General features: G+C 43.1%; 1 protein-coding gene across 1 annotated transcript; it reads right to left on the bottom strand.

The window, feature by feature from the left end:
- Positions 1-614: 614 nt before the first annotated feature.
- LOC119561846 (ARL14 effector protein) lies at positions 615-1,304 on the bottom strand. The gene is made up of 2 exons (XM_037875326.1): positions 1,060-1,304; positions 615-906 (listed from the first exon to the last, which is right to left on the bottom strand). Exons 1-2 carry the CDS (start codon positions 1,256-1,258, stop codon positions 743-745), a joined length of 363 nt encoding a protein of 120 aa, XP_037731254.1. The 5' UTR covers positions 1,259-1,304; the 3' UTR covers positions 615-742.
- Between the last annotated feature and the right edge of the window lie 20,781 nt (positions 1,305-22,085).

Raw genomic sequence — 22,085 nt, 5'->3', positions numbered from 1 at the left:
CAAAACTGTAGGAGCAACAGTTTTGGGCGGTTTGTGGGCGTAAAAGTGGGCGTGGCACTCTACTGAAACAAACTTGCGCTGCGTAAGAAGCTCAGGAATCTGCACGCCAAATCTCAATAGCCTAGCTCTCATAGTTTCCAAGATCTCAGCGTTCATCCGGACAGACAGACGGACAGACGGACAGACGGACATGGCTAGATCGACTCGGCTAGTGATCCTGATCAAGAATATATATACTTTATGGGGTCGGAAACGCTTCCTTCTGCCTGTTACATACTTTCCGACGAATCTAGTATACCCTTTTACTCTACGAGTAACGGGTATAAAAATGTGGGCGCCACACAGGTTATATGTTTATGGGCGTTTAAGTGGGCGTGGGACCCTGCTGAAATGAAGTTGCACTGCGCAAGAAGCTCTAGAATCTGCAAGCCAAAACCCATGTTTATAGCTTTTTTAGTTCCCGAAATCTCGGCGTTCATACGAACAGGTCAGGCAGAACCTACAAAAAAGGCAGTTAGCTCCATAACTCATTAACCCCACCCTAGAGCTAACAGGCTTGAAGCTTCTTAGCCGAATACATTGCGGCGTGCAGAATTAGAAAATCTGAAGTGAAGTTCTTGTCGATTAAATGGTATTTTATTAGATATAACCGGATATACATACATACATATATACATAGTTATAAAAGTTTGTTGTTTTGTTCGATTCATTCAATTGTGTAGCTATAGAATTATTCACTATTTTATTTTGGAATATATTTATTATGTATAGATAAGTCTTTTCCATCATATGTAATGCCCTCGTAGAAGAACTTTCGATTTGAGCGGCATTGAGGACCACATCTGGTAGAGCCACAACTACGGCACTCAAACCAACAACCTTCACATTCTTTATTTAAGCAGTCGCCTAAAAATAAATATATTTTTTTAAATGTCAACTGTTTCAGGGGAGTCACAAAAATGAAATCCAGAGCTTAGTCATTAAAATATAAAACTTCCTCCAATTCAGCGCTTTTCGATTTATGTGACACCCTCGAAAGTATGTTTTTCATGTTCTCACAAATGTCTAGGCCGTTGATGCGTATATTTCCATATTCATCATACGCGCTATTTTTTCCGAAGCATTGCCCTTTTTTCTTTCCTTTTCTTTTATTTTTGTCTGAATCTATTCTTTCATTTGCGTTAGAAACGCCTATTCTCCTTTGTCTCTGTCGCAGGTTGCGACCTATAGAATAGTCAGGATCAATATATGAACTCATTTTACTTTCGGAGACCTACTAATAAAATAATATGACCGCCTATTTATTATTTAAATATACCGTGTCCGCTATGCTGCCACTACTGGAGTATTTTGGTATTAATCACTTAGACGATGCCGGTACGTGATGTATCCAACTATACATTTAACGTGTTCTGTTCCCACTTGTTGTACACTTGTTGTTAGTTAACATCGCATTATTATTTAATCGCAAGCATCATATTTGGGTTGTTGAGAGTATATCAATATATCGATACACGGCTATTTTTATTTTTATAAAAATGAATCGTGATATGGTATTTGAATGAATTTAAAAAATACGATATTATTTTGTGATATTTTGTTGATATTTTTGAGTTGGTAAAATTAAGTCCACGCTACAAATAATATATTTATAAAATAGCATTACGATACCTGGTTATCCAAGTTAAAGCCTAGTACTCACATCGACGAAAACCGCGAGGTAACCATAGGAGTGAGCGAGAGGCAAACAGGCGGCTAAAGCTTTTCTTTGGGTGTGTTTTTTAGCGCGGTACTCAGATGAGCTAAGGAACTACCAGAAAAAATACCAGATTTCGAGAGTGAATTTTCAATGAACGCCGTTAGTCGCCGTTCGCTACTTGGCAGCTGGTGATGGAACGGAGATAGAGGATGCGCCGGCTTCTATAGGGAGGAGGAAATAAGGTCGCCCGCTAAGGGACAGCTTGAGGAGCCATCACCAGCCATTATTGGCCAGCTTGAAGCTGGCCTACAGATGGCGCGGGAAAGATGGCGAAGCATCCGTGGGACGAGAAGGAAGCCTTAAACTTCTAATTTACAGAAATAAAAACATTCGTTGAATATTTCATTTAATTTTATTTTAATTTCTTTGCGCACCAGCAGACTCTTCTTTTTAAAATTGCTCCAAGTGATTTGGTTTCCGTTTGACAGCAAGCCCAGCTGCTTGACAGTAAGACCATGCCACATGCATTGTGGGTGAACTTTGAAAACTTCGGTCACACTACAGAGAATACGATTTTTCGACTTGTGAAACTCTTAGCCGATCTGAGTAGTGTGACCGAAGTTTTCAAAGTTCACCCGCCATGCATGTGACATGGTCTTACTGTCAAGCAGCTGGGCTTGTTGTCAAACGGAAAACAAATCAATTGCAGCAATTTAAAAAAGAAGAGTCTGCTGGTGCGCATAGAAATTAAAATAAAATTAAATGAAATATTCAACGAATGTTTTTATTTCTGTAAATTAGAAGTTTAAGGCTTCCTTCTCGTCCCACGGATGCTTCGCCATCTTTCCCGCGCCATCTGTAGGTCAGCTTCGAGCTGGCCAATAATGGCTGGTGATGGCTTCTCCTGCTGTCCCTTAGCGGGCGACCTTATTTCCTCCTCCCTATAGAAGCCGGCACATTCTCTATCTTCACTCTATCACCAGCTGCCAAATAGCTGGTGAAGAAGGAGTCCTCAATGGAGAGCTTGTCGGAGATCGAGCGATGTTCCATGTTCCTTACTTCTGGGATTCTCTAGTGGATCTCCTCCACCGCTTCAACTAATCTGCGGATTTACCCCGCTGTGGTATTGCTACCTGTCGGTCAAGTCCCTCAATAATGGGCAACAGCTTGGATTTGGCGTCCTTTTTCATCTGCACTGACCTCCTTTAGCCGTTTTGGGTGTTTTTCTTCTATTTTTAATTATTAAATTCAACACCGCCTCTGCACGAATACCTCCAAAGATTAAATTTCTTATTCTTTGGGCCGCGGCTAACGGCGTTCATCGAAAATTCACAAAATCTGGTATTTTTTCTGGTATTTCCTCAGCTCATCTGAGTACCGCGCTGAAAAACAGACCCGACGAAAAGTTTTAGCCGCCTTTTTGCCTCTCGCTGATTCCTATGGTTAGCTCGCGGTTTTCGTCGATGTGAGTACTAGGCTTTAGCTCAGAACCTTCAGAGTGGTTAGCGTCCGCTATTAAAAGCGTTGTTTGCGATTTCCGGATTCGGATAACCGACAATCAAATAGACCAACGAGTATTTTTAAAATCGATGCAATTATAATATTGGAAGCTGTCTTAGAAATCGATATTTTTCAATCTACCTAGTGCACGCTCTATTTGGTAAAGCCTAGTACTCAGATCGGCTAAGAGTTTCACTAGTCGAAAAATCTTATTCTTTGTAGAGTGACCGAAGTTTTCAAAGTTCACCCGCAATGCATGTAGCATGGTCTTACTGTCAAGCAGCTGGGTTTGTTGCCAAACGGAAAACAAATCAATTGGAGAAATTTAAAAAAGGAGGAATCTGCTGGTACACAAAGAATTAAAAAAAATATATGCAATGTTCAACGAATGTTTTTATTTATGTAAATTAGTAGTTTAAAGCTTCCTTCTCGTCCCACGGATACCTCACCATCTTTCACGCTCCATCGCAGTCCAGCTCCGAGTCCCAAAAGGCATATTGGACCTTGAGGAAGTGGCAGCCGGATTGGGAACGGAGTTGATCCGCTGATGCTGCAGGAAGTCGCCCAGCATCCTGGCAGTGGCTGGCAATGGCTTCTCCAACTGTTCCTTAGCGGGCGCCCTATTTTTCTCCTCCCTATAGAAGCCAGTGGGTCCTCAAGCTCCGCTTAAGCTGGCCAAGTAGCTGGTGGTGGTGGTGTCTGGAGTCCTAATGAAAAGGTCGACGGATATCGTAATACTGGTGGCTCTGCTAAAAAGATACTTTTATTAGTAAAACGTAACCAAGTTCTTTTGGCAAGGTTCTACTATATTTACGAGGACACGCCCGGCAGGATGTCCATGTAGAGAGCGAAATCCCACTCGGCATGTTCCTTCCCACTGGGATTCTCTAGTGAATCTCCTCCAGCACTTCAACTATTCTGCGGATTTGCCCCTGTTGTGGTATTGCTTCCTGTCGGTGAAACCCCACAATAAACGACAACAGCTTGGATTAGGCGTCCTATCTCATCTGCACTGACCTCCTGCAGCCGGTTTTGGGGCTTTTCTTCCAATTTTAATTTTTAGTTTCCATAACGCCTTTACACAAACACCGCCAAAGATCAAATTTCTTATTCGTTAATCGAAATTCACTCGCAAAATCTGACATTTTTTCTGGTATTTCCTTAGCTCATCTGAGTACCGCGCTGAAAAACACACCCGACGAAAAGCGTGAGCCGCGTATTTGCCTCTCGCTCACTCCTATGGTTAGCTCGCAGTTTTCGCCGATGTGAGTACTTGGCTTAAAGTAAAAGAGAGCTTTTACAGCACTTTATCGACTTTTCATTGAAATAAGAATATCAAAACTATAGAATATATCGATATTTTTGCTTGATACTTTGAATATAATCAATTAAAAAATATGATCGATACGATATTTTAAAAAATATTTGACAACCCTACATTATTTGCAGAGCATACAAACGTTCCACTTTATTATTAAAAAAGGACCGTACATTTTGGTAAACTGGCGTTTATAGCCTCTTCTCATAGAAACACATCCACCATCTGCCGTCGCTCAGGATCCTAAGCCCAATTTCCAATACGCCGAACTTTTGGTATTTTTCGATAGGAAACGCGATAGGCAACGCGGAGGTGTTTCCATTTGCAAACGCGTTTGCAACAGTTGTTCAGTGTGTTTGTAATTTGTTGGCTAAAGTATACAATGGATACAAATAATATGTTGCACAGCATAATTATATGTGGCAAATTTGTCAAAATAATGGGAGCGTGTAGCAAATCCCACGCTTTGCTGAAAAAGCAACTATTTCGAATAAGAGATTCGACATACGTAGGCTAGAAAACAGACAATTATAATTATATAATTCCAATTTATGGATAGAATAATAGAATATGGAATATGTATAGAATAATTCCCATATATGGATAGAAGCGAAATGGGACCTTTAGGAAGACTGACGCGCAGGAAAATTCAGAAGAGTTATTGAAGGAATCCTTCCGCGTTGACAGGAAATTATTCGAGAAGTTGGTGGGACTGCTGCCAAACTTAGACAAAAAAAATAGTAAGTCATCAGTAATCAGTGATCAATTATGTTCTGCTGAACGCTTATGATACATAACGACGTTAAAAAAGTAAAACAGTTTACCTGAAAAACTCCACTATGCAATTGAAATGTATTATTATACCCGTTACTCGTAGAGTAAAAGGGTATACTAGATTCGTCGGAAAGTATGTAACAGGCAGAAGGAAGCGTTTCCGACCCCATAAAGTGTATATATTCTTGATCAGGACCACTAGCCTAGTCGATCTAGCCATGTCCGTCTGTCTGTCCGGATGAACGCTGAGATCTCGGAAACTATGAGAGCTAGGCTATTGAGATTTGGCGTGCAGATTCCTGAGCTTCTTACGCAGCGCAAGTTTGTTTCAGTAGAATGCCACGCCCACTCTAACGCCCACAAACCGCCCAAAACTGGCTCCTACAGTTTTGATGCTAGAATAAAAATTTTATCTGAAACGTATTGTTCTTATCAATACCTATCGATTGATAAAAAAAAAAGTTTGACACGCCCACAAACCGCCCACAAACTTCTAAAAATCGTAAATATGAACGTGGATATCTCGGAAACTATCAATGATGGAGAATTGGGATCTCAGATTTAGATTACGTAGCCTTGTGCGCAGCGCAAGTTTGTTACACAAGTATGCCACGCCCACTCTAACGCCCACAAACCGCCCAAGACTGTGGCGCCCACAATTTTCATGCTAGATACAAAACTTGAACTGCATTGGTCTCGTCAATACCTATCGATTGACCCAAAAAAAAATTTGCCACGCCTACTCTAACGCCCATAACGCTTAAATCTGTCTACCACCGATAGGTGGCGCATTTCAATCTCGCTTTGCTGCTTGCATATCTCCATTTCCCTTTGGTCCCTTTAGCTGAGTAACGGGTATCTGATAGTCGAGGTACTCGACTATAGCGTTCTTCCTTGTTTTTAATTGGTTCTAGTGTAAATTTTTAACAATCAGTTTATGAAAACGACATCGGTTACTCCCGTAACTTTAGCATTGCCCACACCAATCGTGGACACGTTTAATTTAAAAAGGCATGATCAGTTGTAAAGAATTAAACTTACTTCGTGGTTTTTAATAATTATTATGTTTGTTCTCAATGATATTTCACTCATCGATACACGTAAACAGCAATATATCATGTATCACGAAAGAAAAGCGAATTATTTTAACGTTTTTTAATGATCACGATGCAATAATATTTGCATCATAATTGGTAATCATGTGTTTCCCCCTAGCCATTGCATTGGATAAACGGATTGCTGTTGCCCTCTATTCGCTTGGGTCTTCCTCGAAATACAAACCTGTGGTATTATAAACGCTGATACTTAGGACTTTTTGTTATACCAAGAAATATCTTTTGGGCTGATGTTATCTAGGACTAGCAGCAGCGCACGCTATATATGGCCAGCTAGTACTCGTCACTTGGGTGTGAAGCTCTTGCCACTGCTATCCCGCCCTCTCATATGCATCACCTCTCTTATAAATTGAGCGTGCTTGCGACAAACAAAGGTACGATCAAGGTACGAAGAGCACCTAGACACGCACATAACAACCGGACGGAGAAACGACAGTCAAATAAAACTATTGCACATTCCCTCAGATATATGTTGCAGCCACTGTTGTTGTTGTGGCTGCATAGCCCACCCTGCCTGCGATCATCTTTTTCAAAAAATTATTATTTTTGATGACACTTTTCGCTAATGTCTTAAACGCCTAGGACAGCATTGAGTTTAACGTGAATAAATTAGTTGCTAAACATTAAATCATATTTAAAATCTTCAAGATACACGATACATAAAAATACGATAATTTAAAAGGACATTAAATTTATGACTAAACTCGGAATATCGAACGCAAACCTAAATCGAATTTACAATTAACAAATGAACTAAACGAAAAGCTTTTAAACGCGCAGCTGCGCTTCAGAAAAGGTAAACAAACCGAACTTTTGAGGCGCTTGAGAGTGCATCTCTTAAATTGTTGTTGCTAAGCTTTACCGAAGCTACCGAGCGCGCCGTAACCGAACATCAGATTCGCTAACAGGCGCGCATGCGTCGAAGCAACCTCGCTTGGACGAAGCTAAACTAAAAACAAGGAAGAACGCTATAGTCGAGTACCTCGACTATCAGATACCCGTTACTCAGCTAAAGGGACCAAAGGAAAATGGAGATATGCAAGCAGCAAATGCGCCACCTACCGGCGGTAGACAGATTTAAGCGTTGTGGGCGTTAGAGTGGGCGTGGCATATTCGCATAACAAACCTGCGCTGCGTACAAAGCTACGGAATCTAAATCTGAAATCCCAATACTCTATCTTTGATAGTTTCCGAGATATCCGCGTTAATATTTACGATTTTTTGAAGTTTGTGGGCGGTTTGTGGGCATCCAAGTGGGCGTGGCAAACTTTTTTTTGGGTCAATCGATAGGTATTGCTATGAACAATTCATTTCAGTTTAAATTTTTACTCTAGCATCAAAACTGTAGAAGCCACAGTTTTGGGCGGTTTGTGGGCGTTAGAGTGGGCGTGGCACTTTACTGAAACAAACTTGCGCTGCGTAAGAAGCTCAGGAATCTGCTCGCCAAATCTCAATAGCCTAGCTCTCATAGTTTCCAAGATCTCAGCGTTCATCCGGACAGACAGACGGACAGACGGACAGACGGACAGACGGACAGACGGACATGGCTAGATCGACTCGGCTAGTGATCCTGATCAAGAATATATATACTTTATGGGGTCGGAAACGCTTCCTTCTGCCTGTTACATACTTTCCGACGAATCTAGTATACCCTTTTACTCTACGAGTAACGGGTATGACAAGAAAGAACGCTATAGTCGAGTGCCTCGACTATCAGATACCCGTTACTCAGCTAAAGGGACCAAAGGGAAATGGAAATAAGCAAGCAGCAAAGCAAGACTGAAATGCGCCACCTACCGGCGGTAGACAGATTTAAGCGTTATGGGCGTTAGGGTGGGCGTGGAAAATTTTTTTTTTGGTCAATCGATAGGTATTGACGAGACCGATACAGTTCAGTTAAAATTTTATATCTAGCATGAAAATTGTGGGCGCCACAGGCTTGGGCGGTTTGTGGGCGTTAGAGTGGGCGTGGCATACTCGCGTATCAAAATTGCGCTGCGTACAAAGGTTCGGAATCTAAATCTGAAATCCTGATTCTATATCTTTGATAGTTTCCGAGATATCCACGTTCATATTTACGATTTTTTGAAGTTTGGGGGCGGTTTGTGGGCGATAAAGTGGGCGTGGCAAACTTTTTTTTAAGTCAATCGATAGGTATTGATGAGAACAATACATTTCAGTTAAAATTTTTATTCTAGCATCAAAACTGTAGGAGCAACAGTTTTGGGCGGTTTGTGGGCGTAAAAGTGGGCGTGGCACTCTACTGAAACAAACTTGCGCTGCGTAAGAAGCTCAGGAATCTGCACGCCAAATCTCAATAGCCTAGCTCTCATAGTTTCCAAGATCTCAGCGTTCATCCGGACAGACAGACGGACAGACGGACAGACGGACAGACGGACAGACGGACAGACGGACAGACGGACATGGCTAGATCGACTCGGCTAGTGATCCTGATCAAGAATATATATACTTTATGGGGTCGGAAACGCTTCCTTCTGCCTGTTACATACTTTCCGACGAATCTAGTATACCCTTTTACTCTACGAGTAACGGGTATAAAAACGCTTACAGGAGCGTGGTAAGGGGCATGCAGATAGGCCCTCAAGCGTTCTGTTTTCGACTACTTGGTGTTGTTGCTTTCTGCGTTTATTTTGTCATAGGGCCGCCTTATATTTGTTTTTGTCTGAATATCTTATGCATGGTTACAAAGTGACTTACATGCTTTGTTGCGATCCCCGATGAAAGCGCTTCCAGTCGATTTCCGCTGTTAATCTGTTTGGGGGGATATAAATTAAAGGTCTAAAGCAGTGGTCGGCACACACATACCATCACAAGTTTGCCTTGCATTAGTGTGAGTATAAAAAACACGAAGTTGGCGCGCAGCGCTCTGACGCCTGACGTTTCTCTGTTTTGCACTGAAATTCTCTGCCGCAGCAGCAAAAAAGTGCGCCGAAGCTGAGAAAAAAAAGACCCGAAGACCCATGCCGAAGTCATACGAACATCTACGTTATACGTGAGCGAGCAGAGGATGGGCAGAACACTTCCCTATGCTCACTAGATAGGACGCTGCCGACCACTGGTCTAAAGCCCTATTTTGCCATGCCGCACCAAACTACAACCTTGACATAAAAAAGGAAGTCGACAGCTTATTATTCTCTTCGCATTTGCATTTGCGCCTAAGCGCCTTTAGCTGGACTCTCTCACGCTACCAATACAAAAATAAAGAAAAAAAATCAATAATAACATATTACAAAAAAAAAATAGGATCTTTTTTTCTAATTTTCGCTTATGACTAAAAGCGATTGCCCTTTCAGACGACGCTGGTGCTGCGTCAGCCGGTCCTTTTTATTTAATTTTTGGGCGGCGGCCTTTGCGTGATCTGTACGGCAATTCAAATCTGTGAAGCTGGCTTTGGCTTTTAGGGTATGTTACAACTCACTATAGGCTGGCTGAACACTTTTTGTGGCCAAAATTAATAACTTCAAGCAAAACCAAATATTTGAGTTCGGTTCTTATATTTGGGCTTATAATTAGCAAGTTAACAGAAAAAAGGCGTGGCAACGCCCCTTTTTGGACAAATTTCTTGTTATATCATAAAAAATAATGTAAAAATAGATAAGAAAATACTTACCCTAAAAAAAAAACTTAATATAAAGGTGTATATTTTTGATTTGGATTTATATTGATATAATGAACATATATTTAGAAAAAAGATGTGGCACCGCCCATTTTTTACATGTTACCGCCCTTACGCGCAGCCCCACTAGGTGAATTTATTAATAATTTAATATTCCCAGCCGTGGGTTTGATAAAATTTGAAGCTGCTCTTCTCTGAGCCCTTGCTCCCGGCAACAAATAAGGCAATTTTGGCCTGCCATTTATGCAAGCCTCAATGTGGGATGTAAGCCAAGTTAAGTACTTTCTTTTGAAATGACTCAAATTAATTTTTGCAAGATGTCCATTTGCGGGACAATCTATGACAAAAAGCTTCGCTTTGTTTTTTTAAAACATCCTCATAAGCATCTGAACCAGATATCAAAGGTCTAAATCTGTCAAATATTGCCTGCTTTGTCTCTCCAGAACTCCAAATCCAAAACAATTTTGTATTGGCCAATCTGAGGTTGTGACCTAAAAAGTTAAATTGCGATGAAAGTGCGCAAAATTGCACTTTAGGATAGCATTCATATGAACAAGAACTGAACTACCGACAACACAGTGAAAATATTAAGGTAAAACTAGGTGAAACTCACTTTATATCTCTATTTAAAGTTAGTTTTTTTTGTAAATTTGTACACGTAAAGCGACTATAAAAAACACTCAATTAGAGGGACAACACAAACAAATCCAACTTGTGACGACCACAAACATATAGTACAAACCGCTATCTTTCGATGCCATTATAACTTGTTTGGTAAAAATTATTAACGACTTTCGAAAAATGGATTTTTGGCCACAAAAAGTGGTCAGCCAGCCTATAGTGCAACTGTGGCAATTTGAGCCAACCCCTCCCCATATTCTTTGCGCTGACAGCTATAGACGTATGTTTGTTGTAGGTAGTTGAATTGAAAATTTTCATTTCCTGGACGAGATGTTCGAAGAACTGCCAATTGAATTGGGTTTTTTCTTAATTTGCTGTGCTACCAACTTTCTGGACTACCTTACCCGATGGCTTTGCCCTATCAGTGAACTGGTTGCTATTGAGCCCAAGATCCGTTGCATTTATTGGAAAAGATCACTACAAAACAAAGAACTTTAACTTAGACTGACTTTAACCGGGCGGACAATTTTCCGCTTACCGCACTTTGCACTGCCACTATGAAATCATTTTTGTGAGGCTTGTGCCCGCGGTGCGCAGCTTTTATAGGGACGCCTCTTGACAAGTTTCCCCACAATAGAAGGAGAAAGCCTATCATCCCTTTCACCCTTTTTAGACCATAGGGTGTTTGCTCACTCACACTTTGACCCTTAAATCTCGCGATCTTAACAAGAAAGGGGATATGTGGCGATGCCTAGGCACATGCTTCGGGAACATTTTCTCCGCAACATTTGCATCTGTATGTATATCTGCTAAAATCAGACTGGTGCTCACCGACTAAGCGACAGATCTGATACCGCTTGTGGCCTTATTTTGGAGCTTCCCTTGCATATCCTCAAGTTCATAATAGGCTTCTCCAAATCTCTTACGAACTCTAGCCTTGAGAAAACTGGGTCCGCATTTTGCATTGAAGTCGGCCTCGAAATTCCTTTGTTTAAAATTCTCGCCTAAACACCTTCTAGCCTTTCTTATAGATGACTTCTCGAGCTCTCCTATTATATTGCTTTTCATTCGTCAGATGCTGCTTTAGCATAATTTCACTGGCTCTATCGCGCAATTTGTCGAATTTCCCTTTGGGGCATGAATTGCAGTTAAAGCATGCCGTAGCACGCCAAGAGCTTTTGGAGAGCTTCTTAACGAAATTCAGCTCCGTTATCTGAGATAATCGTCTCAGGGACACCAAAGGTAAGTGTTGGGGCGGGGTGGCTTGATCGCTGAAATAGATGAGGTCCCAAGAACGAAGGGTACTCAAAAAACACGGGGGTACTTTGGGGTTCTATGCGCGACGTGCATAGGTGTTTATTGGTACACTTGGAAATAAGAACAAGTTAAGCCTAACTTCACTTAAGCGCTCCAGATAGGAGCGGAGACAGGGGAGAGATGGAGAAGGAGAGTGGACGACAGTGCGAGAGGTAGACGTCTGGACAAAAACTGCAGGTCGACACTGCCTCCTGACATTAAAGGTCCTTTTGATGTAAACATTCTTCCCCCCCCTTGCGAGGACACCCGTAGCAAGAACCTCAGGATAGTAGGCTCCGGAATATGATGGAAGTGAAGATCGGTCGTCCGTATGTAGGATAGTGTGGTGGCCCTTTCCACACTTGTGGCAGTGATGACCACTGCGGCAGGAGTCTTTGGAATGATTGTGAGCCAAGCTATTGGAGCAGTTCTTCTGGATATGTACTTCCTGGAGCCGATTCTGGGGGCTTAGCCTCAGAAAGTGGTGGCACTTCCTTAGAGGATGGATATTTTGGCAGACTCGGCATTGGTAGGATTTAATACCTCTAGTACGTCTGCAATCCAGGGCGGGGTATGGAACCCAATATTCGGATAGAGTATTCTTAGGAGGGACTTTTTGTACGGAAACTTGCGCTGAATAGGACGAAATGGTGTGTGGAACTGAGGCGGATACTGGCCTTGTAGGGTCGGATGGATTCGACGGAGTAGTAGGACCGATGTTTCGATGCAGCAATGTGTGATGCCGATCTTGGCAAGTTAGACAGTTGTGAGCGCTTGTGCAATCCCGAAATTGATGGCTGCTTGCAAAGCAATTGGAGCACAGCTGCTTCTAGGCGATCGTCTACCGTCATTTGTAGGAAGCGTGGACATATACGCACGGGGTGGTTCTTCTTCGAACACAGATCGCAGCCTTTGGGTATCGGAACTAACCTTGTGTTGAAGGAATTTATTTTTGGAAATTCTGCCACTCGATTTGTGTCTTTGGACTGGGCATGGAGGAAATTGGCAGATCGGAAGCTATCGACGGCCTCAAGAGTTCGATGGCGCTCCGTCAAATAGGAATCAAGCTCAAGCCACGTAGGAATTTCGGCTTTATTTTGGATGGATTGCTCCCATAATGAGATCGTGAGCTTTGGTAGTTTTGTCGAGCACATATAAACCAGGATAGGGTCCCAATTCTCAATATTAACACCGGAAAATTTTAAGAAAGTTAAGCAACCTTGAATAATACGTTGAAGTTCCTTTAAGGCTGCTCCCGACTCCTGTGCTATGGATTGCACATTGAAAAGTGTTTTCAGGTGACTGTTCACCTGCAATCGCTTATTTTCGAAACGCTCAGTTAGGTTTTTCCAGGCTGAGCGAAAGCCATCATTGGTGAGTGGGGATCTCGAAACTATAGAATGAGCTTCGCCACTTGTTTTTGAATTTAAGTGGAATAATTTTTCAACGGGCGTTAGACTCGGATTGTCTATGTATATTGCCCTGAAAAGGTCCCGGAAAGTCGGCCAGCGAAGATAATCGCCAGACAGCCATAAGACTTGGAATTTTGGGACGGAGTTACTGAAGCTTGAGGTATTTGTGGTGAGCCTTTTTGGATTTTTTCCATAAGCTGCGCGGCAACCATTTCATAAGTGGAGTACGTTTGGTAATACTTGGATTTTAGTATGGATTTCGTGTCTGCTTCGGTCTCGCCTGCAGCCGCAATGCGGGAATTGTAAAGACTTCGCTTATGTTTGTTTGTCGGTGCGTTTGTTTGTCACCTGCCCAACTAAATTGCGGACGAATTGCTGGAGTTAATTTGTGGATATTGTAACTTTGTTTTTAATTTTAGAAATAATTTAGCGGTATTTGCAGGTCGAGAAAAGTAGTTGGAGTTTACTGTATTAGAAGAGTAGTTAGAGTGGACTGTATTATTTATTATTATTTATGTAAATATACACACGCAGCTGGAACACAGTCAAAAATAAGAAGTGCAAATCTTAAGGTAACATTTTATGATCGGGAATTTTTAACTGTGGCTGAGTTATATTTTACACACAATTGGAATTGAAAATATATTTGAGAAATATTTGTTGAATAGTAGCACAGAAATATCTTCTGGAATTGTTTCAAGTGTACAATTGTGGGCAAAGGAAACTGGAATATTGTCGGGCACAAATAACGGAATTGAAATACATATATTCATTGCCGTTGCCTCGGATTAATCACTTTTGGATTTAGACAATATATCATACAGAAGGTTAGTCAAAATAGGGTTCGAAAAACTGGCTTGACCGGCAAATTATAGTCAATGGAATTTACCTGGAGCGGTTCAAGCCTGCTGGAAAAAATCAAAGGAAACTCCAGGAGAGGAAAATCCGAAGATTTTGAATTCTGGCTCGAAGGACCAAAAAGTTGGGGCAAGCATTCCTGCTAGGTAACAGAGTAGTTTTTCTGCGCCCTGTTGAGTTTTTTAGAAACAAATGCTGTTGGACACTCATCTCCATCAGGGGAAAGTTGTACTAGCACTCCTCCAGCCCCGGTCTTGCTGGCATCGTAGTGTATATAGAATGGCTTCGAAAAATCGGCACTTCTGAGGAAAAAAGCTTGACTTAATTTTTCTTTGAGCTTGTTCGTACCCAAAGGTACTCAACATGACCACACCCAACAAATCAAGCAGTAGCCAAGTTGGGAACAGTACCAGGCGCTCAGTAGCACTCACTGCAGATGAGAATTGCTGGTCAGCATATTATATGTCTCACTAACTCACCATCTCACCGTCACAACGATACGCTGACCCGCCAATGCAGTCAGCACATTTGCGGTGTCAGCCGAGCCAACTACGCAACTGCTACCGCAATCATAATTCCCTGACCTACTTTAGAATATAGCTTCTTTCACTAACCATTACACTAAGCTTCCGTTATCTAAGTAGAATATAAGCAGGTATCAAATGAAGAATAAATCAGTTATCAACACACCTCATAACTCCGCGGTTCTACTTCCTACCTCTGGGAATAGGGCTCGTAATACACTATCTCAACTAGCAGCTAACCACGTTAGCTCACCCTCAGCGCAGTTCAGCATCGCCTGTGGTCCGGCATTGCAGTAACCATCGTTACCATTGCCGCGACGCGATCGTCCTGCAGGTGTCTACTTCGGTTAGGCACAAACATTGGTCACCCCGACGTGATCCTTTAACAACAAAGGAACACACTCAAGCAACCCCCTTCCCACTAAAGGAACTTCAGCTTCATCCAGCTTCAAAGGATACGCTTCGTCTTCCAGCGTCACAGGAACTTCAGCTTAATCCAGCTTCACAGGATTCGCTTCTTCTTCCAGCGTCACAGGAACTTCAGCTTAATCCAGCTTCACAGGATACGCTTCTTCTTCCAGCGTCACAGGAACTTCAGCTTAATCCAGCTTCACAGGATACGCTTCGTCTTCCAGCGTCACAGGAACTTCAGCTTCATCCAGCTTCACAGGATACGCTTCTTCTTCCAGCGTCACAGGAACTTCAGCTTAATCCAGCTTCACAGGATTCGCTTCTTCTTCCAGCGTCACAGGAACTTCAGCTTCATCCAGCTTCACAGGATACGCTTCTTCTTCCAGCGTCACAGGAACTTCAGCTTAATCCTGCTTCACAGGATTCGCTTCTTCTTCCAGCGTCACAGGAACTTCAGCTTCGTCCAGCTTCACAGGATACGCTTCTTCTTCCAGCGTCACAGGAACTTCAGCTTCATCCAGCTTAACAGGATACTCAGCTTCATCCAGCTTCACAGGATACTCAGCTTCATCCAGCTTCACAAGATTCTTTGTTTCCAAGACACACAATATGTCTACTTCATTCATTGAGGAAACAAGTCACACAAGAATCGATTTACACAATCGATTACTAGACACCCAAAACGAGCTGCAAGGGAAAATCCAACAGCTCATTAAGAATTATGGCAAGGATTCTGCCGACCGACGCCACCGAGAAGGCTATTATTCCGGTAAGCTAACTCAGTTAAACGATCTCTGGCAGCAGTTTTGCGACCTAGATGAAGAAGTCCAGCAAGCGGCACTACCCACTGCACTTAAAGAGCTGGTCGAAAAATATCAGAATATCTTTCTGGACAACATGCCGACTGGAAGCGGGCTTCCGAAGGCCCCCAGACGAACTTCGGCCAACATCAAGATCACAACAAGAGATCAAGTCAAAGGAGATTCCCCAATTGACACGGTGATCCGACAGTTGCAGAGAAGATGCAACGAATTGGAGTCATCATTAACATTAGCCTCGAACGCCCCAACTGTCACCCCAGCCCTACAAAGGCACCTGGATCTCCATTGGGCGTTACTAAGGCAAGCCCACGACGAATTGGATAGCACACCTGGGGCCGCAGCTCTGGCAGAAGCAGAGCTAGTCCAATTCCACACATTATACGAGGAATACGAAATGAACCTGCTACGAGAAAACGACGCGCCAATTAGCCTAAACTTGGCACTTCCGCCAATTAGCATTCCAGAGTTCAACGGCGAGTATCTAGACTGGCCACGGTTCCATGATCTCTTTGTGGAATTGGTACATAACAAACCATATTCGGCCAGTCAAAAACTACATATTCTACAGAGTTCGCTTCGTGGTGAAGCGAGAAACGTCTTGACAGACACAGCATTCTCACAGGGTGGCTATGACGACACCTGGTTGCGTTTAAAGGCCAGGTACCAGAACGGAAAAATACTAGTATTCGCCGCCATTGCAAAAATTATTGACCATAAGCCTATAGACGGCTCCTCGCGCCAACTAAGGGCCTTGCATGACACTATAAAAAAATCAATGAGTACTCTTAAAAACCTTGATATCAGCACAAAATCCTGGGATCCAATCCTGTGTTTTCTTATCAGAAGAAAACAAGGAAGAACGCTATAGTCGAGTACCTCGACTATCAGATACCCGTTACTCAGCTAAAGGGACCAAAGGAAAATGGAGATATGCAAGCAGCATATGCGCCACCTACCGGCGGTAGACAGATTTAAGCGTTGTGGGCGTTAGAGTGGGCGTGGCAAAGTTTTTTTTAAATCAATCGATAGGTATTGACGAGACCAATACATTTCAGTTTAAATTTTTTATCTACCATGAAAATTGTGGGCGCCACAGACTTGGGCGGTTTGTGGGCGTTGGAGTGGGCGTGGCATATTCGCATAATAAACTTGCGCTGCGCTCAAGCCTACGGAATCTAAATCTGAAATCTCGTTTCTCTATCTTTGATATTTTCCGAGATATCCGCGTTCATATTTACGATTTTTTGAAGTTTGTGGGCGGTTTGTGGGCGTTAAAGTGGGCGTGGCAAACTTTTTTTAGGTCAGTCGGTAGGTATTGATGAGAACAATACATTTCAGTTAAAATTTTTGTTCTAGCATCAAAACTGTAGGAGCCACAGTTTTGGGCGGTTTGTGGGCGTTAGAGTGGGCGTGGCACTCTTTTGAAACAAACTTGCGCTGCGCAGGAATCTCAGGAATTTGCATGCCTAATCCCAGTATTGTAGCTCTTATAGTTTCCAAGATCTCAGCGTTCATACGGACAGACGGACAGACGGACAGACGGACAGACGGACATGGCTAGATCGACTCGGCTAGTGATCCTGAATATATATACTTTATGGGGTCGGAAACGCTTCCTTCTGCCTGTTACATACTTTCCGACGAATCTAGTATACCCTTTTACTCTACGAGTAACGGGTATAACTAGACCAGCAGTCTCTAGCCAGCGGAAATTCCAACGTTATGGAGTGTACTGAAGTTTATTGAGCGGCGCGCTTGCATGCTGGAGACGATAAGCGCTCAACCTACAGCAACACTCCGCTATCAGTCAGTTCACAACGAAGAAAGCTGTAAGATTTGTCACCTAGGACAACATAATCTTAGAGCATGTAGCCGTATCCAGCAAATGGACCCTAAAGCACGGCGCCAAGCCATTATTCAAGTAGGAGCATGCACAAATTGTTTGTCTACAGCTCATAAGGTTGAAAACTGTGGATCACCGACCACTTCTCGAGTCTGCCAGCAACGGCATCATTCACTGTTAAACCAAGGACCGACTAGCAATCCAGTGGCCGGCGCAGTAACCGTTGCAGGCTACGACCACGTAGGAGGATATACTTTGCTCGCCACCGCCAAGGTCTCATTACAAGGGCCAAACGGTCAATTACAAATATGTCGCGCTGTAATAGATGGTGGATCACAGGTGAATCTTATTTCAAGGAGAACGGCAGATCTGCTATCTCTTAAACAAAGGTCACCGATTGAAATATCTGGAATCGGAGGAAAGATATCAACAGCAATTAGATCAACACTAAAGCTCTCATCCTGTACATCAGGGTTTGAAAAACTATTAGAGGTATTTATTATGCCCACAGTCATTACAGACCAACCGTCAGTACCGATTACAACCGATCTTAATATTCCCGAGAGACTGCCGTTAGCAGATCCTGACTTTCGGGGTTGAAGTATTTTCTCGTGTAATTACCGGTGAACGTCTTGAACTAGGACCTAATAAACCTTTGGCACAAGGCACAAGGCTTGGTTATGTAATCACAGGTTATCTCAATAAAGAAACCTCATCTGATACGGAAATCAACCCCAATCTAACAGAAAACAGAGATGATTTTGCAGGACCGAACGCTGCTTATGAGCCAACGAAAGATAAAAATCCGATGAATATAGAACCGACGTCTCATCAATTCAAAACCTACAAGAAGGCTGACTTTGGATCAACATTTCTAAACTTAACCAAGAAAGATCTTAGTTTTGTTGCAGAACGTCCACATACCATAGACGTGCCAAATGATCAAATTCTACGAGGGCACAATTTCAGTCCCCACAGTAATGTAAATTTTATCGCAAAGGGGAGTGTTAAGCAGCATCAAGAAGATGTGAAGGACCTGAATCACAAACAGGAACCGCCGCAGTTGAAGGAAAGATCCCCCTTGGTCAATGATTTGTTTGGTGCTTTCTATACAATTCGGCCAAGGGCTGACCGACATCACGCCTTTAATTGAGGGTACCCCTCAATGGGGGGGAGAATGTTCGTACCCAAAGGTACACAACATGACCACACCCAACAAATCAAGCAGTAGCCAAGTTGGGAACAGTACCAGGCGCTCAGTAGCACTCACTGCAGATGAGAATTGCTGGTCAGCATATTATATGTCTCACTAACTTACCATCTCACCGTCACAACGATACGCTGACCCGCCAATGCAGTCAGCACAATTGCGGTGTCAGCCAAGCCAACTACGCAACTACTACCGTAATCATAATTCCCTGACCTACTTTAGAATATAGCTTCTTTCACTAACCATTACACTAAGCTTCCGTTATCTAAGTAGAATATAAGCAGGTATCAAATGAAGAATAAATCAGTTATCAACACACCTCATAACTCCGCGGTTCTACTTCCTACCTCTGGGAATAGGGCTCGTAATACACTATCTCAACTAGCAGCTAACCACGTTAGCTCACCCTCAGCGCAGTTCAGCATCGCCTGTGGTCCGGCATTGCAGTAACCATCGTTACCATTGCCGCGACGCGATCGTCCTGCAGGTGTCTCCTTCGGTTAGGCACAAACAGAGCTCTTCAAAGGCCTTTAATGCTGCTTCAGTAAATACAAACTTCCGCTTCTGAGTGGGCAAGTCAGTTAATGGAGATGTCATTGCAGCAAAGTTGCTTATGAATTTTTCGTACCACCCGCATAAACCCAAGAAACTTCGCAACGCTTTGAGGGTCTTGGGAATTTCCAAGCGGTGATAGCCTAAGTTTTTTCCGGATCCATTCCTACCCCACCGTCTCCCACAATATGATCCAAATATTTTACCCTCTTAGCACAAAATTTACTCTACCCTATGTTTATGGTCAGACCAGCTCTTTTAATATGGCAAGCTACTTCCTTGAGGATTTCTAAATGGTGTTCGAAGGTAGCCGAAACTAAAAGTTGTAACGTGCAACCTTATATAGTACAGTATTGAACACAGATCTGTCCTCGCGGGGCACGCTATAGTATCCGGCTCTAGCTCGTCGGCTTTGGGGGTGGAGGTCTTGCTAATCCAGATCTGGTAGTTGCCTATTATTACTAAACAAGAAATTGAGCGTCTTTGCGACGACACACGAAATTAAACCGTAGACAATGGAGAGAAACCGGGAGAATTTAAATTAATTCCAGAAGAGAGATAAATTAAATTAAGAGAGAGAAAAAAAGGGGGAAATTCGGTAAATGAGACGTCATTGTTGTTACGCCGGTGGCCCTACCCTACCTAAGATCACTGGCTGTAATTTTTGATTCGCGTTATCCCTTTAGATACCCTTACGACCGCATAATCACCTGCAGAGATCAAGCGAAATATTTACTACATGGTTTCGTTTAAATCCATTTTTAATAATCTAAATTAAATTCAATACCCATGTTGCCAGTGCGGGTTATACCCCTTTTGACATTACGAAAAGACTTTAGTGGAACACAATTGCAATTGTCAATAGAAGAAGGGAATAAGAACCCTAGAGGCTACTATCGACGTCTAATAACCAAAAAAAAGCCAATAGTTTTTTCTCCATAAGGATAAAAACTAGGTACGCATAGTATGAGGTATTCTTAAATCTGTCAGACTGTCATCTGACAGACTGACAGACTGACAGACTGACAGACTGACAGACTGACAGACTGACAGACTGACAGACTGACAGACTGACAGACTGACAGACTGACAGACTGACAGACTGACAGACTGACAGACTGACAGACTGACAGACTGACAGACTGACAGACTGACAGACTGACAGACTGACAGACTGACAGACTGACAGACTGACAGACTGACAGACTGACAGACTGACAGACTGACAGACTGACAGACTGACAGACTGACAGACTGACAGACTGACAGACTGACAGACTGACAGACTGACAGACTGACAGACTGACAGACTGACAGACTGACAGACTGACAGACTGACAGACTGACAGACTGACAGACTGACAGACTGACAGACTGACAGACTGACAGACTGACAGACTGACAGACTGACAGACTGACAGACTGACAGACTGACAGACTGACAGACTGACAGACTGACAGACTGACAGACTGACAGACTGACAGACTGACAGACTGACAGACTGACAGACTGACAGACTGACAGACTGACAGACTGACAGACTGACAGACTGACAGACTGACAGACTGACAGACTGACAGACTGACAGACTGACAGACTGACAGACTGACAGACTGACAGACTGACAGACTGACAGACTGACAGACTGACAGACTGACAGACTGACAGACTGACAGACTGACAGACTGACAGACTGACAGACTGACAGACTGACAGACTGACAGACTGACAGACTGACAGACTGACAGACTGACAGACTGACAGACTGACAGACTGACAGACTGACAGACTGACAGACTGACAGACTGACAGACTGACAGACTGACAGACTGACAGACTGACAGACTGACAGACTGACAGACTGACAGACTGACAGACTGACAGACTGACAGACTGACAGACTGACAGACTGACAGACTGACAGACTGACAGACTGACAGACTGACAGACTGACAGACTGACAGACTGACAGACTGACAGACTGACAGACTGACAGACTGACAGACTGACAGACTGACAGACTGACAGACTGACAGACTGACAGACTGACAGACTGACAGACTGACAGACTGACAGACTGAAAGACTGACAGACTGACAGACTGACAGACTGACAGACTGACAGACTGACAGACTGACAGACTGACAGACTGACAGACTGACAGACTGACAGACTGACAGACTGACAGACTGACAGACTGACAGACTGACAGACTGACAGACTGACAGACTGACAGACTGACAGACTGACAGACTGACAGACTGACAGACTGACAGACTGACAGACTGACAGACTGACAGACTGACAGACTGACAGACTGACAGACTGACAGACTGACAGACTGACAGACTGACAGACTGACAGACTGACAGACTGACAGACTGACAGACTGACAGACTGACAGACTGACAGACTGACAGACTGACAGACTGACAGACTGACAGACTGACAGACTGACAGACTGACAGACTGACAGACTGACAGACTGACAGA

This window comes from Drosophila subpulchrella, unplaced genomic scaffold (assembly GCF_014743375.2).
Source record: "Drosophila subpulchrella strain 33 F10 #4 breed RU33 unplaced genomic scaffold, RU_Dsub_v1.1 Primary Assembly Seq378, whole genome shotgun sequence".
Taxonomy (NCBI): domain Eukaryota; kingdom Metazoa; phylum Arthropoda; class Insecta; order Diptera; family Drosophilidae; genus Drosophila; species Drosophila subpulchrella.
The sequence above is the reverse complement of the archived record's forward strand: the minus strand, read 5'-3'. Positions and strand labels throughout refer to the sequence as shown.

Coding starts and splice junctions, on each gene's coding strand:
- LOC119561846 (XM_037875326.1), bottom strand. CDS start 1,258: ATGAGTTCATATATTGATCCTGACTATTCTATAGGTCGCAACCTGCGA. Junction 907..1,059: donor CATCAACGGCCTAGACATTT/GTGAGAACATGA, acceptor ATTTATTTTTAG/GCGACTGCTTAAATAAAGAA.